The sequence below is a fragment of the Pezoporus wallicus genome, unplaced genomic scaffold (assembly GCF_028554395.1).
Source record: "Pezoporus wallicus isolate ANWC-B61680 ecotype Strahan unplaced genomic scaffold, APGP_CSIRO_Pwel_v1 contig_8705, whole genome shotgun sequence".
Lineage (NCBI taxonomy): Eukaryota > Metazoa > Chordata > Aves > Psittaciformes > Psittacidae > Pezoporus > Pezoporus wallicus.
The window spans coordinates 2322746-2341844 of NW_026638439.1; the positions used below are offsets into that span (position 1 = coordinate 2322746).

The following is a 19099-nucleotide window of genomic DNA, read 5'->3' on the forward strand; positions in this document are numbered from 1 at the left end:
AGTGGGAAGTTCCCTGAATCAATGCTCTTTCTCTGGAAGCCTCGCTCCTGCAACCTGCCTTTCCCAGCATCAGCCTGACACAGCATCAATTCGGCTTGTGGAGGCCAAATGCAGGAAACAAGACTGCAGTGAAATGGCACTTTGACTTACAGAGACACGCTTCTGCCTTTGAGACTGACACAGTTCAGGCACTGACCTTGTCTACTAAAGATCTCAGCTGCATCTTCATAAGGATAAAAGTGACCCTGCGGTAAGAGTAACCTGGGACTGTTCCTGGGATTGGGCATGCATTCAGCCTAAGCACTGTTTGTGGTAGAGTATTAGCATGAACAATACATGTAGTATGATATGCACGTAAACAAAGCAGGGTGTCACTGGCACAGCAGTATTGCACTACCAGGCCCTAGATAAAGCAATTCAGCCAGGTGGATTTTGGTACTTTAAGAACCTGTGAACGTCCTTGGGCGAGGCTGAATTTAGCATATTGAGCAAACTCTAGAGCCCCTGTGTGTTTCAGTCCAAACTTCTTCTGGGCCTTTCTGTAACAACCACCAGCACACCCAGTGCAGTGAAACTCTCTCCTCTGTCCCATTGCTCAGCCTTGGGTGACAGGTAAGTCACCCACTGGAAATCTTCCTGTGGTGCCCTTGCAGGGCCTTATCCCAGGGCACTGAGATGAGGAGAGTTGTGGACGTTATTCATGTCTGGTATGGTTGCACAGGCAGCACCAGATTTTCAATGTTTAAATAAAAACTTTATCTAAATATATATATATATATCTGTCTTCTAATGTCTTCAGCAGAGATAAAGCATCTTATGACATATTTAAATAAAAAATAATAATCTGAATTGAGCCTTCAGTGTTCAAGAACAGGTGATGTACAGAATAGGTCCCCAACTAGTGCAGTCTCTGGGTGCTGACACAACAGCAGCATTCAGTAGGACGTAAGTTGCCCTATAAACAATGTGGACTTTGTTGGCTACAACTAAAACCATATACACAATCTACAGTCACTCACTTGGATAGCACATTTGGGGTCCAGTTGCTTTTGGTGCTCAGAGGAACCTGTGAACGTCCTTATGCTCAAGAAGTTCTTGTGTTCCAGGTTGCCCTGCTCACGTCCTGATGCCCGACCCTGCAGGCTGCAGTGGTGGGATTGATTTGGTGCTGGAGAACCCTTCCAGGGTGGTGTGAAGCTGAGGGATCCACTGGTTTCCAGTATGGAAGGGCTTCGAGCTCAAGATTGGGGTGGTGGTGGGAGCAGGAGTCCACATGGCATTTCCTTCACTAGCAACTGTAAACAGGGAAGAGATGAAGGTGGTGAATGGGGTAGAATCACAGTCACAGGAAGGTACTGGTAATGGTGAGCACGTGCACTGCAGCTCTGTGGTACCCCCAGCAGCGAGCCCAGCTCACAGTCTTGCTGCTAACAAGAAGACAGAGCAGACCTGCGCTTTCTCCCACCCTTGCTTTAAAGAGCAATGTCAGCACATCTAGTGACTGGTGAGATCCCACTGGTGCATGCTGTGGTGTATCTGATTGCCCAGCAGCTCTCCTAGATGAAGTGGGAAGGATAACCAGCTCTCTCACTGCAGGATTTCCTGGGATCTGTGCTCCATGTTATGCAGGAAATTGCCCCTGACCTTGAAAGTCAGTCACTGCTGGGTTACAGCAGAACTCCCTGGAATGGTGGCCTGGTTTCTTTCAACCTGTATAAAACTGGACCAAAACAGAAGTACAGTGAAAAACCTTGGTGTGCAGAGCCCCAAGTGTTCAGTGTTGTACAAGGCAAGGCTCAGCAACACCAACTCGTGTTTTCTGCCAGGCTTTTCTGAGGCATTAAAACCCAACCAAACAACAAACACCTTTGTCTAAAAGCTGCTGGTGAATAATAATGTGTGAGTGCACATCCAGCCCGGAGACTGCAAAGCCCAGGCAGGCCTATCAAATCCTCAGCCTACGACAGAACATACTCCCCTATGTAGAAGTAACACATCTGCTGTACTAGAGATTACATTAAGTCTTTTCCCCCAAAAGGCCGTTCTTAAGTGTGCTATTGAGTTCTGATTATATGATTAGTCTTTCAATGCATTTAATTTATGGGGAAAAAAAGCTCCTCTTCAAAAACTTGCTTTAATTAATTTTGGCTACAGTAAAATGCTGGGAAGTGTTTATCAGTTGTGTCAGCTCTGAGCTGCAGTGCTGTGACTGCTGGGGAGCGATAAGAATAGCAGAGACCCAAGGGAGAAGAAAGGGCAGAGGGAATGGGACCCTCCCCTTGGCTCACTGCCCTGGAGCAGGGGGTGCAGTGGGGACAGGCCTTGCAGCAACGTGCAATGCCAGAAAACCTTTATTTGCAGAAAATGTGGACTGTGACAAGAATGGTCATTTGATGGTGAGCTGATGCTGGACCCAGAGCAAGGCAGCAGCAGGTTTTAGGAACACCAGCTATGTGCTAAGTTCTGGCCCTGGACGACCACACTACAACTCAATACAACAAAGGACACTTGACCCCTGGATTCCCTGTCCTTGATTTGCTCCCATGTGGGTTGAGGGTAGCAAAGGTGCAGACGGTGGCTGTCTAAGGTTAAATTCTTCCCAATTGAGAAGGGAAGAAGGGTGTTGTTGCAAGGGGTTTGGGAGAGGATGGGGTAGCTGGAAACAAATTGCTGGTTTGGGTCACTCACCGTCTCAAACTTTCACAGAGGCTGGTGGCATCACAAGTTGATTCACCCTGGTAAAGGGAAAACATGAGTGACATGTGAGAGCTGCAATTAGCAAAGAAACAGGCTCCTAAAAACACACCAGCCTATTAAATCCAGGTTGCTGTTGCTTAACTGTTTCAAAAGAGATCGAGAGGACATTAATAACTGTCCTGCACAAGGGTGTAAAGCTGAGGCAATCCTGACAATTGCTGGAACATGCCAAGTACCATTGCTGACACTAATTGACAAGGATTTGGGAAGGTCCCAAAGGCATTCAGCTGTAGCAATTGTTTCCCTAAGCCAGTAACAAGATTGCTCATCCAGTGGCTGCTGCATGGTGGCCTCCAGCCTGACAGCACGAATGCAAACAGTCACCACTGGTAAAAATGACACTAAGGAAAAGGGAGCTGGCTTCCAGTTTTTCAGCTCCCGGATCCCTGCGGCTGTGCCAGGCAGCTGCTCCCAAGTGATGGATGGAGCCCAGCAGGGATTGCAGTGGCACCAGGCAGAAGCTGGCCTCGGCAAGGTGTTGTCCTGCACCTCCATCTGAGGGGAGCAGCTCCAAGGGGTACCCAGGGAAAAGGCAGTGATTTACAGAGTTCAGCCCTTCGCTCTGCTCCTATTCCCTGCAGCACATGCCCTGTGCAATCCAGCCTTCCCGCTGCAGCAGCTCACCCCTTCTGCCCCACACTGCGATTACTGAGGGACGGGAGCCTTTGATAGTGTTAATCCCAGCAGGGTGCTGTGTGGACACTAAGAATGACAAGCCACCCTCAGACTCTAAGACCTTTGGGCCTTGTTTTCTCCCTCTGATGCTCCCTGACCTCAGTGGGAGCTCCTGGATTCTTACAGCGACACTGGAATCCCCCAGCTCGCCGAAGAACCTGGCATGTTTGAATGCTTTTACCCAAATGTACTCTCAGCTGTACTTGGTCAACTGGAGAATAAATCTGAGTCCCAAAGAGTCTTCTCATTCCGTTGGCTGTGCTAACTTAAAGTAACAAATGCACTGAAGCAGCAGTACTTCGGACTGCAGCAGGACTTTGCCATCATGGGTAAAAGCGCAGCTTGTTTCTGAAGCAGTGAAAAGCTGGGCAGGTTTACAGGAAGATCACAGGAGCCATCACTGCCTGGGGTCCTCCCAGGTAGGAACTTCTCAGTGAAACATCATTTTCCTTTGGAAAACGCTGATTCCTTAAAGCCAGACTTCCTTCCTGACCAGGAGACATTTTTGCTGAAGAAGTATGATGCTGGATTCAGCCCCGTGTTCCAGGATAAAATTAACCAGTGACTGGTGGACACCTTCCAAGAAATCTCTGCATCAGGAATCGGCTCCACTCAGCCTACAGCTCTTCACACCAACCTCACAGAAGGTTTGCCTCCAAGATGCACAGAAGCCTCTGTGCCTTTCCGGGCTATAAACTGAGATGGTTTTGCTGCAGGAGCTGGCTGATCCAAGTTTCTTTGTACCATTCTTGGTAACCCTGCTGCACTGGACATCTCACTGTACTGAACATTGTAACTGTGCTTTAGTATCAGCACACATCAGAAAGATAAAACATATTTAACCTTGCGATGCTACACTCAGCTTTAGAAATAAGAAATAAACTATGATATGTTATGACGCTATCATAGAATACTAAAACTCCAGATATTTGACAGGCATGTCCCTTAACATGTAATTCATCCCACATTTTTACAAGATACAGAATACATACAGGAAAAGTTAGGTTTTGCCATTACTTTAGCACAGAGAACCCACCTGCACCGCTGGCAGATGAACCATAAATTCACACAACCTTCCTTCTTCTATTACTTATAGTTCAGGTTCCTGTGGGATAAAATGGACCTCCCACAGAAGCACTTACTTATGCTGTCCCCATGTTATGAGAGTTACTTATTCTTTGCATTTTAACACATTTCTCTCAACTCCTGCTTTATCTCTAGGTTACAGATGGGAGCAGAGGCCTGGAGGGGCTAATCCTGAACTGCATTTAGAGGATTGCACAGGAAATTACACCCCACACGACTTGAGAACCTGCTGGGGAGAGAAGTGACTTTCAGGGATCACATGGGAAGCTGCTGGCAGAAGAAGGAACTGAAATAGTCTCCCAGAGGTGGGACGGTGCAGTCTTCATTCTCTCTGAAGCGCTGGGCTGTCGACAGCAGTCACTGGCTTATGCACAGCCCCATTTCAATGATGCAGGTCTACTCTGATTCTCGATGTTTTAAAGAGAAACCCCTAATTCTAGATTCTCTTTAAGTGCTACAATGTAGTATGTGGACTTAAGCCAACAACGCTCAAGAGCATCCAAATCCCTGTTTAAGTCCCACTTGCCTTTCTAATAGCGATAATCCCACCCTGAGTAGATTGCCGCTTCCGATTTGGTGATACGCGCTGACTGAACACTGGTTCCTAAATTGTCCTATTTTCCCTGCAGTGTTTTCTCAAGATTTTGAATATTTTCATTCCTTGGAGGGACTGGGGTGGGAACCATTCCGTTGTTTCCTGAGGGGGAGGAAGCTTGCCCAAATTGCCTTTCAAGAACAGGAGCTGTACAGCTTCTTTGGTTGTTTTCATGGGCTCCTCCAGCAGTTTAAAGATGTGGCTGACTCCTTCTAACCTCATCATTTCCTCTCCTGTCAAACCTAAATATTTCTCCTAGATCCTATCAAACCATTTCCATGTAGTGTGACAGCATCTATAATTCTGAAGTATTTATAAGACTGTCTGTTTAATATTAAACTACATGCTCTAGAGCTGTTAAATATTGATGCTATGTAAAATGGATCTGATTTCACAGCCTGTTAGAGAACTGCATAAGAAAAAGAAGACTAATATAAGGTAACAGATGCATGGCCAGGATCCCTCACAGGTCAGCTATCCTCTATTTCAGGAACTATGCAGAGATTATTCTCCAAATGCTCTGTCCCTTTTCAGTCCACACACATTTTGTATCCTACAGCTTTCCAAAAGCCCTGGTTTCTTGCTACCTAAATAAGTCAGGCTCTGGCTTTTGTAACAGAGAAGCATATTAGGAAATAATGTCCTAATTTTTCCAGCTTGCTGTGCTTAACATCACTTAACTTTTACAACCAACAATAAAATGCTTTGTTGGGGGCCTTCTAGCCTGCAAATAACTCATTTTTTGACTAGTGGGAGCTCATTCACAGACAAGAATATTGGGGCTGCAGGTACAGGTACATTGCTGGCCTTAGCCTGGGATTAAGGATCCTTCTCCTTCCTTCATGCCACTGGAAAGAATTCTGTGTTTCTGACGCATTGTCCATTAAAGTGCCTGTTTGAAGCAGTGCTTCAGGGAGGGATTCCAGCATAGCAGTCACCAAGAGCACCCTTCAGCACATTCCTCCCTGTCTGAATTTTGTCTGGGGGGGTTAAACCTCTCTGAAAGGTCTTGTGAACACACTGAAATCAGGAATTTTAGGCGAGGAACATGGGCACGAACAGACATCCTTGAAGGTAATGAGACTTCCTGGCCTTAAATCTATGAAAACCAAATCTCCTTTTCAAGTACAGCTAGTTAAAGAGGGTTTTTTTTTGCATCAAAGCATTAGAGGCAATGCCATGCTCCACCTGCATGTCAGTGGTGATTAGCAGCCAGCCTGGTGCAGCATTCTGCAAATCCAGCTACTGAAACTCATCTGGAGCATTCAAATCGAATGTTGCTGTCTGAACCCCAGAGGCTAAGGATTCTCATTTGTAGCTCCACCCTGTATGACTTTCAGCTGTAACAGTGACTGTTATTGCCTGATAAATGAACAGAGGAAGTTACTTGCACATGAAGTTAACTCACAGTATTGTCATCACTGCATTCCTGCAGGTAATGGACAAAAGGGTTACGGAGTAGGAGAGCTGGGGTAGCTTTCGTATTGGGTTTCCTGGTCTCCAAATGCACAGAAGCATCACATAAGTTGAAATCCTAGGGTAGAAGTCATGCTCCCACTGGGGTCTTGCTGACACACGTAAGAGGACAAGTGCAGTTGCAGTGGGAAGGAAGAAGGAGAACACTAAGGCAGAGGAGCATAAAGTGGGTTCAGGTACAGCAAAGTCCTCTCTTTGCACAACGACCACCTCCTGATTTACCAGCTGTGATTCAGAAAGGGAGAAATGTCAGGAAAGTGTGTGTTGCACTGGGCTCACTTCATCCACCACCTTGTTACTGCAGGGATCAATTGCCTTAAATAAATCCTTGCTGAAGCCAGTTGCCAAAACACATTAACATTTCAGTAAACACAGGAGGGAAACGGACACGATTTACAGATCTTCCCACTCCTATTTTCCATCACTGCTGCATACTGTCAACACCCCCAAAACCAGAGTCAGCTACGAGAGGATATAAAGATTATTGTAGTTGGCCTGCCAGCAATACAAACAGGTAACACAGGACCAGGAAACACCGTAAGATCACACCCAACACATTATTGCATCTCATTCATACTCTGCTCAGACCCTACTGCTTTGTCTCACCGGTATTTCACCATATAGGGATTTACAGCAGCATTTCACTGGGATTTTGCCACGTTTCCCTTGAGGACTTAGATTTAAATTCTGTTAAATGCACCAAGTGTCACCTACTAATGCACAGTGCCAACAGGGCTGCACATGCGGGCACTGAGATTACGCAGGTTTCTGCCCTTAAACCAAAGTCATCCATGGCTATTCTGCTTTCTCATATCATTTTGCTCACTGCAGAAGCCTCACTGCTGCCTTATCTGCTGCAGAGTTCTTTGCCAGCTTGGCTTTCTACCACACTTGTAACATACTGGTCCCAACAACACACCACCTTTCTGCCAGACACTGTCAGAAGAGCAAAACCAGCAGGCTGGAGACTGGTTCAAGCATGTCCCTTTTGTGCCCTTCATTATACAGAGTTTTTAATCAAGCAGTGCACATGTCAGTCAATATGTTAGCCAGTACTGTCCTCCAGGAACTAGGTACAATTGCCATTTTTACCTGCAGTTGGAGGGAGATGGCTTCAGTTCCCCACTCTACAACAGAGTTCTCCCAGGATGCTGAACAAGCTGCTACATGCCTCCATCTCCTCCCTAAAAAATAGCTGCAGAACATGAAACCTTAGTACAGCCTATTGCCTTCTGAGCACGGTGTAAGAACAGCCAAATCAAGGATTGCTTTCAGAAAGCATGTCCTTTTTTAGCTGAACTCAAGCTATTTTGATAGTTAAGTCAGTAACTTTGGGACAAGAGGCTCAAGATTAACAACGTGTTGCTGCAGAAACCCAGTGCTTTGATTTAAAAGGCTCCTGGTGTGCTGCAGCTGAAAACAATGACTGAAAGTGAAGCTGCAGGTAAGGTGAGCAATGATAATACATCAACCTAGAAAGATCTCAGTGAGTGGTACAGGGACAGGACTGGCTCAGCTAAAAATAGTCTACACACTGGTGCTTTGATAATCATAACAGGTTCATCCAGCCTCCCAGGAGCAGGGTCCGTTTGGTGGAGCTGAGGTCAGTTTGCTAAAGGAAAAGGATGCTAACAACATTTAACAGAGAATCAGGCACAGGAGTAGCTTGTGCTGGAGTGGGAAACCACTGGTTACTGTAGCTCTGCTGCCTGCTTATGCTCACTCATTCTTACCTGGAGAGGAAGCCTGGGGCTTGTGGAAACCTGACCCACTGCAAGGCTCACACAGGACTGGGCTGTGGGCAGCCCTCTCAGTGGCCACTGGCATGGAATTGCCCTTCCCTCTGGAGACAGAAATGGTGGAGGAGGCTGCAATGAGCAGCAGCTCTCATGGACACAGCCCGATGGGAGCTTTGTGCTGGTGCTGGCAGGTGCTCCACCAGCTGTACTAGAGAAATGAATTGGCTTAAATCCCCTTCTCTTCCTGCACATCACCAGGTTTAGCCAACGGAGTATGATTATCATGTACAGCAAATAATACAGTTTTTTGTCTCTACTCAGTACAGACCCTTAAAGCTGTGCACACTGTGTTAGTCTTTTCCATCTGTTCATTTAACCGAGGTGCTGAGCATGTTTGCCTCCAGAGGAAGAAACATAGGTCAGCTTCTAGATCTCCTCTTTAGCAGCTCTTGACACAGAAGGAAACTGGCATCAGGGAAAAAAAATCAATAACCTTTCCTTCTATTTTTCCAGGCAGCTGCAAGAGAACAGGTATGACCATGAGCAGACAACAGCACTCATTTGGGTATCAAGGACACAGAAGAAAATGAACTCCAGAGGTAGCTCCTGCCTTACAGCTCTGCAGGGGACACTCATGTGGACTCCCCAAGTTAGGGAAGATGTGGGTTTCAGAAGCTCTCAAAGCTTTGTACCCAAGTCTGCTTCTGAATGGATCATTCTGACAGATACTGAAGGGCACAGATTTAAGGTGGTGGGATTTCAACACCATGGAAGATGTTGGTAACATCATATTCATCATATTCTTACATCAACTGAAATAATGGGGGAAAGGGGAAGTCTTGATTTTTCTTGGCATGATTGAATGAGAAAGGAGATAAAACATGACAAAAAAGCAGGTATGATCTAATTAAATCTTTAAACAGAAAATCCTGTAGAACTTCCTGATGCCACTTGATTACAAACATAGTTCTTCCTCTCCACAAGAACTGCCTTATGGTACCCCTCTTTTCAACAGCCTCTAAGCTACCAGATATGAGGAGCTGTCCTATTTTGCTCCACTGCAACAGTCTGGGCAAACCCTGTCTGGCATCTGGTAGTGGTCTGGCAGCAACTCAGTGAATGACCAAGCCAGACCACTTAGGACACTCCTTACTGAAGAATTGGAAGTGTCTCTGTCTGGGGACAAAATGACCCCCAGCGTTCAGGCCAAAGACCCAACCACAGATAAATTCCTCTAACACACCTACAGTCACAGCTTGCCTTGCAGATTCCTCCACGTGAAGAGGTCATCCACTCATCTAAAAGTCAATACCTTCGTAAGATGCTTTGTGACTGTTCCAGGCTGCAGGAAACAGACTAGCAAGGCTGAATTTTGCATGATTTCTTCTATTTCCTTGTGTCAGGAAGGGTTTCTGGCTTGGAAAGCTGCCTTCTGTTCAGTGCTCCAGTCACCTGTGTGGAATCTGATCAGATTTCCTATCTGTGCCAGGGCTGCCTTAGCAAAGAAACCGTCTTGGCAAGAGTTTAAAATACCTCTTGGAGGGCCTGATAAAGTCCCTCCCTGCCAAGAACTATCCTTTGCAATGACAATGCAAATTGACATATTGAATCCACTGTAAGCATATGATTTAAGTGCCCCTTGTACCTTGTGGGCAAGTGCTTTCAGTCCTGTTTCTGGGGACAGCATCTGGCTTCCTGAAGCTTGCAGCAGAGTCAGTAGCCAAGACAGCAGCAGGACTCCAAGCAGTTCTTGATCTGGTGCTGCTTTTGGACAAGGACACTTTGCCTTCTTATAACTTCAGGCACATGGAGAAATTCCATTCTTGCTGCAGAACAGCACTTAAGTAGCTAGGAATAGTCTAGGAATATTGTTTTCCTTTCTTGGTGGCACAGAAGATTAACCTCAAAAGGTCAGTGCATGTGGGGAATTGATGGGCTGAGAGAACCATGAAGTTCTGCCTGCAGCCTCTTCCACAGCTTGCAGTTCCAAGAGCATTGCCAGCACCAGCTGGCTCAGTCCTCCTGCCTGTACTTAAGTGAAGCTCCTGCTGCCAACAATTAACTTTGAACAGCATATTTCAAATGCCATGAGCATTTTGAGTAAGGACCACAATTGAGCTCCAAATGGCTGTGAACAACCAAACTGACCTTTGGCATCTTCCTGCCTAACCTGCAGGAAATCTGCAAGTTGACTAAAGCAGCAGAACAAATCAGTGGTTTTTTTCCTATATGAGACCATATTTTCCATCTGCATGAAACCAGCAGCTCCCAACTGAAGAACCAAACCAGCATTTAAAATTCATCCAGTCCCAAGCTGTTACATCCCAGTATTTGCTCTGTTTATGGAGATACAACCATGGTGAGTGGAGTGGACAGAGAGAAAAAAAAACAGGCTTTTTCCACCACTAATAGAACTGCTTATACTTTCACCACCTCTTCCCTTTATATTCTCAACTCTTTAATTCCATATAACTATATAATTCCATCTGCAGACACATGGTCTTTATCATGCCACCCTCAGATATTCAAAACACAGCCCTTGCTTCCTTCCATCGTGACAGATCCTCTGCATCCTCATCTAGGCTTTTTGCTGGAAGTTGGCTTTCAAAGGCCAAGGATATCTTACCTGGGCTAAGAAAGCAGTGTGAGTTTCTATCATTGTGGGCAACGTTTAATTATTGTTCTTCTTTTGCAAAGTAAAAACTAAACAAAGCAATCACATTATTCCCCTAAATAGGTAAATATCAGCAGTGAGTGAAGTGTTCCTCAAATATCCCTTTATGGGTGGTGTTAAAATCCACTTGCTGGCTGCGAAATCCTCAAATCCAAGCTCTGCTTTGACGCAGCACTGAGGTGTATCTCCACGGTAAGTGTCCAGCCTCTTTAAAATCTCCCTTAGAATCATAGAATAGTTAGGGTTGGAAAGGACCTCAAGATCATCTGGTTCCAAGCCCCCTGCCATGGGCAAGGACACCTCCCATGGCCCTGTCCAACCTGGCCTTGAACACTGCCAGGGATGGAGCATTCACGACTTCCCTGGGCAACCCATTCCAATGCCTCAGCACCCTAACAGGAAAGAATTTCCTCCTTATATCAAATCTAAACTTCCCCTGTGTAAGTTTTAACCCGTTATCCCTTGTCCTATCACTACAGTCCCTAATGAAGAGTCCCTCCCCAGCATCCCTATAGGCCCCCTTCAGATACTGAAGGCTGCTATGAGGTCTCCACGCAGCCTCTCTTCTCCAGGCTGAACAGCCCCAACTTTGCAATACATCTTCAAATATTTCATTGAAGAAATGCTCTTTTTAGTGATGCCAACCCCCAGAATGGCACATGCTCTGCAGCCCTCTAGTGTGCCAGTGTAATACCTGTGACACTACTAATGGAGGGGACTCTCCTTTGGTGGCAATAACACGGGGTCATCTGATGGCTCCTTCCTGTCTCTAACAGCCGCCACAGAAAAATCAGAAAGAGAGAGCTGACAGCTCTGGGAGTCCTTCCCCTGCCCCACATAATAGAATCCGCAAAGCAAAAATAAGGTCAGACACTTTCAAATTGCTGCAATAGGAGAACAGGGAGATCATTTTATATCTAGTTCTAGAAAAGGCTAAAAATAAGCCTGACGGGAGGCAGAAGACAGCCCGAAAATGGATTATTCTCATTTTTTCTGTAATCTAATTTGCGGCAGGGCTTGGTTAAGACAGCAGCCACGGTGTGTGGACGAGGGATGGCTCTTTCTGTGGCTTGCACTAGCTTGTCTGTAATGAGTGTTTTCTTTCTCATGTTTGTACCCCCCACTTCCCAGAGGAACTGTTCATCCGCACCGCTCCTCAGCAAGTTTCCACACCTCAGCAAAGGTGTTAATATTTTTTTTGCCTTATTAAATGTTTAATTTTAATTTCAGGAGAAAAGAAAAACCTACAAGAGCTGTTTAAATAACCCGATTCTTGTGTGAACAAATGGGTGAACGCTTCAGGCTTGCAGGTCTCCTTGGAGCGCTGAGTGGCACCTAGTTAAGTAAAATCCTTTTGTTCTGTCCAGCTCCATCAGTTATTTGTCCTGTTCGTGCCTGCACCAGGGATACACGCTGCAGTTGCATCCTGCTGCCTGATCTGCATTGCTGTATCTTTGGCAAAAATAGCCAGTGTATAGCATGTGGGATGCAGAGAGGGACCGAACAAGTATCATCCAGAGCATCCTTATGTACCTCTGGAAGGATATAGGGAAAAAAAACCCAGAAAATTTCGTGTTTCCAGGTGTAAGAACAGGGATTAAATAGAAAAATATATATTTAAAGAAATAATGCTTTGAGGGGTAGAGTGTCCTACACCCGCACAGGGTGGTGTTTCTTGGGAAGAACCCAGGTGAGTGTGGGTTTCCTCACCTGGAGGCAGGACTGCAGGATCACCCCATGATGCTGCAGAGCACTTGTGCGCTCACAGGCCTGTGCCTGGGCACAGACACAGCATCGTCCCACAGCAAAGCTCCAGATGCTTCATGCTGACACTGACTGCCCAGGAAAGAATCATGTTATACACTAATTACATCAGTGATTTATATCCCTGGCACGCGAAAGGTGCCACAACTTGGGAAAAGGGATTTTTTTTTGCCTTTTTTTATAATAGAGAATGTTCTTCCCAATTCCTGGTGAAGCCACTGCTTCATAAGAAGGATGGGAAGCTGTTGGAGTCCAGAGGCCGTGGACATGCTGCAAGGGGAGAAGCAGCTCTGCTCTGGAGCCAAGCTTGTTCAGCCTGGAGAAGGCTCCTTAAGGGCAGACCTTAGAGCAGCTCCAGTGCCTAAAGGGGCTACAGGAAACCTGGAGAGGGGCTTTGGACAAGGGCCTGTAGGGACAGGACAAAGGGGAATGGCATTAACCTGCCAGAGGGGAGATTGAGATGAGACGTTAGGCAGAAGCTCTTCCCTGTGAGGGTGCTGAGGCGCTGGCACAGGGTGCCCAGAGAAGCTGTGGCTGCCCCATCCCTGGCAGTGTTCAAGGCCAGGTTGGACACAGGGGCTTGGAGCAACCTGCTCTAGTGGAAGGTGTCCCTGCCCATGGCAGGGGTTGGAGCTGGATGAGCTTTAAGGTCCCTTCCAACCCAAACCATTCTATGATTCTATAAGTGAAAGACATCTTGATGGTCATCAGCTTTTGAATCTGTTTCTGTAGGGCTCTGCCATGGCCAGACTGTTTGTGTCCATTCATCTTCCAGAGGATCTCAATGTATAGTTGAGTCTCGCAAACTTCCATCAGGCAGGTAAGAGAGAAATACAGTCCAGACAACAGCCATGTTTGGACATAAAATACAACTGCTTTAACCCACCACTGCAGTAGCACAGAACAGGAAAGGAACAATGATACAGACAAGTGAAATCGCAGCAGGAACTGTAGTCGAGTGGTTTAAAAAAAGAACTGGAGTAGTTATTATTACTCGTGCATAAGAGCTTCAGCAGAAACCTTTCTTAACCATTTTCTCTCTCTTACCACTTTTTAAGGGTGGGATTAAATTTGTATTATAAAAATTGCCCCAAAAAGCATTGGATTATATTAGAGCGATGTGATGTACTGTACTGCGTTCTCTGCTAGGCCTGCTAAAAGCCTCTTTAGGCTGTCAGACTTCTGAAGCAGCATGGAAATAGTTATCAAAGAATTGTGATTTTAAAAAGAAAAAAGAATTGCTGTATAAAGAATATTTTAGTTCTTGTGAGAGGGGCAGCTTTGTGACTGGAATTCCTGTGCTAAAATAGGAACCTACAAAATATGCCAGGAATTGTGGCAATGATAGAAGTAGCGTGAAGAAAAGTCACGAGGCACTGAAAGCCTGGACATTCTGTTTTTGAAAGGAAGTGTGGTGGCAACTAGAGGAAGCCTTACAGGAAAGGGGTTGCTCTCCTGATACTCCGGCCTGCCTGGAAGAAGAAATTATCTCTAAGCAAAAGCCCAGAGACCATTAAACAAAGGAACAAACAAACAGAACAATCCTAGCAATAAAACCCCAAAGTGCTTTTCACAGGAGCAGGGAACGCTTCATTTCCATAGGCAGAGCTGTGGAGAGCAGCGTTCCACTTCTTTGCTTCCATATTAGTTCATTAGAGAGGTCTGTGACATCTGCCCTGAGAGCCCTGACCCAACTGGTGATGAATGGGTTTAATCTCTGGCGTGCGACACCAGCGTTTGTGATTCCTGCAGGTTAATTGATTTCTTTTGGCAAAGCACATTTCCAAGTCCTGTTGTCTGAGCAGCATGACTGACTGCAGCGGGAAAACAAGGCATCTTGACAGAGGAATGCTCCTGTACCTGACAAGCCATAGGTAGGATGCAAGGGAAGGCTGGAAGTCTTTGCCAAGGGTGCACAATGCCAAGTGCAGATGGCCCGTCACATAGGTGGGAGCTGGACGTTGGATTTGGAGTCCAGCGTGGAGTTTTAAGCTGCTAATAGCAAAGGGCTCTGTTGCCTTTTCTCTCATGGCAAGCATGCAGCTAATAACAAACCCTCTCCCATGAATTCTTCTGTGGAGACCACTGAACCCATCAGCTAACGGGAGGCGGGCCCCGATCAGCAGCACAGACACTGCGGCACACGGCAGGGAGTATCTTAGTAAAGATACTGATCTAAGCTGCACCCTCCAGGAATCTGCAGGATGCCAGGGTATTTTTAACATGAGAGTGGGCATATCTTGGAAACTGCTCTGGGAGTCATCTGAGAGAAATTATTTTGTTAACTGTTATTTATGACAACTGTTCTCCCTCTCTATCCGTGCAAGTTTGTACACGAGGGGGATTTCATCTGCTGCCCTGATTCACTGCCCTGTCACCAAACACACCTTTTGGCTGCTTGCAGCAAAAAAAAAGACACCCTGAACACCTAGAAACTTATGTTCTTCTTGCCATGTCTGCAGGTGTTCACTACTTAGATCTGCATGTATACACATCATGTGCACCATTACAGAAATAGGGCTGAAAGCAATCAGAGAGCAGTTCCCACCTTCAAGCTGCAAGAGTGAGCCAGGGTAACCTTTGGAAACACAGGACAGCTTTCATGCTTCTCCTAATGATCTACTGTAGCATTCACCTCTTTTTTTCTCTTTGGAAGTTCTTCCTAACACCTGACCCCAATTTCCCTTCTTGCAACATAAAGCCCTTACATGCAGGTAACAAACCAGGTACATGTCAGTCATGAAAGACACACGGAAGTTCAGCTGTGCAGGACTTGCCCTCCAGACAAGATATATAATTTAAACAACATTTAAACAACTCATTAGAAGGGGAAGGTATATACCTAAAAGCACCAGGAGGCAGAAACTCCTTCCTTTCTCTGGTATTTATGTGTTAGGAAGAGGCAGGTGGAACTGATCTTACAGGGCCACAGCACCATCTGTGGCACTGCTTCGAAATCTCTTTCATCCATCTGATATGATAGTGTGAGCCAGCAAGTATCACCCAAACTGTTCACTCACTTCTGTCAACTTCCAAACACCTTCTTTTCCTCCTAGTTGTACTAAGTCTAGTGACAGGATGTGCCAGGACCTCTCTCCTTACGGCACAGCAAGGAATCCTCCACTCTCTTTGTCTGCACAATTTGGACAGGCTGTTATCGTCTGCATTGTCTCCCACTCCCCCAGCAGGAGAAAGGCACTGCAACATCAGACTAGTCACCTACCCACATATTCAGCATGACATTATACATAGATACTCTTATTTTTTGACAATTATGAGAAAGAGACTAACCCCAGCAGTTTGTATGTCATGTGGAAGCGTCTTCTGAATTACTGTAGTTGCCAACCGTGAGGTGGTCCGAATCGGTTTCTTTACTGAAAAACAGTAGCTTTCTTTTTACAAGCTGCAAAAAGGGACTGGGAAACACTATGCTTGTTACAGCGACCCTTGAGAACCTCTGTCCCCACACACAGCTTGCTTCCTTCTTGCGTGATGCTCCTGTGTGTTCGGGGTAGTGAGCAAGGCACAGGGGCTGAGGTGGGACCGTGCGCTCAGCATTGACCACCCAGCTCTGTAAAGTACCTCTGGCTCTTCACCTGACAGGCCATTGGTTCCAGCACGCAGCAACCCCTCACTACAGATGGTCTGGGCTGCAGCATGCTCACGCAAGGGTAAAAGCGGCCTGTGACCTCAACTACTGTGCTCCCCTCCAGGCCATATGGCCAACAACCGAGATCCACCAAAGCAGAAGCGTGTAAAGGATGCCCAGCCAGCACGACCCAAGCCCGTGTGCTTCGTGCAGCCTCATGCACTCTGCTGAGCTGAGGTTCTGAACACACAACCCAACATCCTTTATCTGGAAGGACCAGTGCCAGGCAAAGAGAACAAGCAGATTGTTCAAGAGAGAAAACAGGCTGCGCGGTATCTCCCCGTCTGCAATTGCCAGGTTACTCACTGTTGTTCAGCTTTGGCTCGGTCACTTAGGAAGAAGAGGGCTGTGGCCAGGAAGAACATCCCTCCCAGGACAACGACAAACGGGCAGAGCATGAGTGCGTACCCCAGGCTGAGGAACTCCCAGACTGGGGACTCCTTTGTGCTTTGTCGGATCAGGTCTGAGATCTAGGAGAGACAGGCAAAAAAATCAGTCACTCAGATGAAAAAGAGACACGATAATGGTGAAGGGAACAGGATTCCCTGAACAACCCAGCCACCCACTGAACATATGCATGAAGTTTAAAATGGAACAGCGCGTTCAGTGAAAGCTGAACGTCCCTTGCACGCTTCAGCCTTCCACATGACACTCAGGAGCCTGGGCAGCCCATGCCGTGAGCAGCTTGGCAAGGGTTCTCCTCTCCCTGTCACTCTTCTGGCCTGATCTATTACTCCTCCTACAGCCCTCTCCATCTTCATCCTGGCTGCTTCCATGGCTACATCTGTGGGTGTCTAACCTGGCTGTACTGAGCAAGCCCCACAGGGTGCCGGCAGGGCCACGCAGGCATTGCTCAGTGGGTGAGGAAGACAGACATCCATCTTCCACAGTGTCTGTCAAGTCCTGCTTACTCCTACACCCCACCTACCTGTCAGCAAAAGGAGGTATTAAATTACATTTCTGTGTATTGAGTGGGAAGGGAAAAATGTTTTTCACAGAAGAAACCCAGAGATTTCATCTGATTTTCAGAGACACAACCCAAACATGGGGATTTGTATCCCCGTGTCTGTGTTACGTGCCCTATTCCCTCTTCTAACTACCTCAGCTTGCTGCTTTGAAGTGTAACTGTGTGCAAGATGTGACTCTGCCCCCAGGCTCAGACCAGGTCTGTTGCACAGGGGCTGTGCTCACACCTAAGAACCACGCACACCAAGTTTGTGGGTAAGGCAGCCTGCGTCTTCCAACAGCCGAAACCATTATGATACGAAGCGAACGCAAGTCTGTGCTTACACGAAGGAGCAATGAGATGCACGGGCAGGATTTAGTTCATAATGAAAAGCTTTTGCTAAAACTCAGTAATATTTAATGACTGTAGCTAAAAGAATCACGTTTTATTATTTATAGCCCAGCAAACAGCTTTACTCTCCATAAATCCAGCAGAGCAGTGCCAGCAGTAGGGTGGGTCTCAAGGCATTGGGCATTTAAATGTCCAGCTCTGGTTTTGTCTGTGACCTTTTGTTGAGGCAGTTTATACCATGGGACTGCAGGGAATTTGCAACATAGAGCCCTGCTGCTGTTTACACACACAAATCTGTTCCAGAAACAGGCAAAGCTTCTGCAGCAGCTTCTAAAGTGCTACTGGTGTGGTTTAAGCAGCTGAACCCAGGACACCATACTACTGCTAATGAAAGAGGTGGCATCAGACACAAACTACAAGCAAAATCTGACATTCCAGGCTTAAATCTTGACAATCGAGTGAGAAAATGTCACAGGCAGGAGAAATCACCTATTCACAGCCCTGCAGCTGTAGCCCCTGGAAGGTAAAAGTGTGTGAAGAGATGCTCCAGCAGAGGCCAAGCACAATAGGAGGTCACAGGAGGATAACACCTGTGGGGTGTCCAATGGACAGGTTGCAGAGTGTGCCTCAGTGGGGAGACTGGAGCACTGGTGGTCTCTGTGCCTTAATATCTGTCCTCCAGCTCAGCCTGGCTCCTGCGGGAGGGAAGGGAAGGAGCGGTGGCCAGCCTGATGCTGGAGGTGAAACCACTGCACACAAAAGAGCAGAGAAGTCTTTCAGGATGGGGCATCCTCAAGTAGAGAAAAGCGAATAAACACTGGAATCATGGAATGGTTTGGGTTGAAAGGGACCTTGAAGCTCATCCACTCCCAACCCCCTGCCATGGGCAGGGACACCTTCCATAGACCAGGGCTGCTTCAGTGTTGCCTTGAACACTGCCAGGGATGGGGCAGCAGCAGCTTCCCTGGGCAAGAGCGCCTCTATAGGAAGAACTGAAGGGTTTTAGCCAGAATTCTCCATTTCATTCCCTGCCCTAGAAAGGAGGAGAAGAAAATATCGGTGCTTGGGATATAGTTAAGGAAGTGTTCCTGACCTCTCACAGAGGACTTTAGTCACAGGGAGTAACACACATAAGGAAAAACAATAGTGTTATGAACCAGTCTTCTGTGAGAAATGATGGTTGAAGTCCTTAGACTGAAGGCAAGTAACAGAGGCGATTGGTCTGAGAGACTTATCAGAAAATAGCAACACGACTTGAATGTGAAAACGCAGCCACAGGGAATTAGCAGAACGTGCACTGCCCCCAGAGACACGGACATCAGCTGGTGATTTATTCTCTCTTGGATCCAGACACCTTAATTCCCAACATTTCCCCAGTTCTTCATTA

At 46.7% G+C, this 19099-nt stretch overlaps 1 protein-coding gene across 5 annotated transcripts in view; it reads right to left on the reverse strand.

The window, feature by feature from the left end:
• Positions 1 to 1159: 1159 nt before the first annotated feature.
• SPNS2 (SPNS lysolipid transporter 2, sphingosine-1-phosphate) overlaps positions 1160 to 19099 on the reverse strand; it is a 126095-nt gene continuing 108155 nt past the window's right edge. For 2 of the 5 annotated variants that reach the window (XM_057410726.1, XM_057410723.1), the window contains 4 exons: positions 16722 to 16885; positions 7682 to 7784; positions 2689 to 2735; positions 1160 to 1295 (listed from right to left, as the gene is read on the reverse strand). In XM_057410726.1, coding sequence (XP_057266709.1) covers positions 1289 to 1295; positions 2689 to 2735; positions 7682 to 7784; positions 16722 to 16885 — 321 coding nt within the window. In that variant the 3' untranslated portion in view covers positions 1160 to 1288. Of the gene's footprint in view, positions 1296 to 2688; positions 2736 to 7681; positions 7785 to 16057; positions 16141 to 16721; positions 16886 to 19099 lie in introns of those variants that run through there. The other 3 variants (XR_008972318.1, XM_057410727.1, XM_057410725.1) reach the window with 3 other exon arrangements.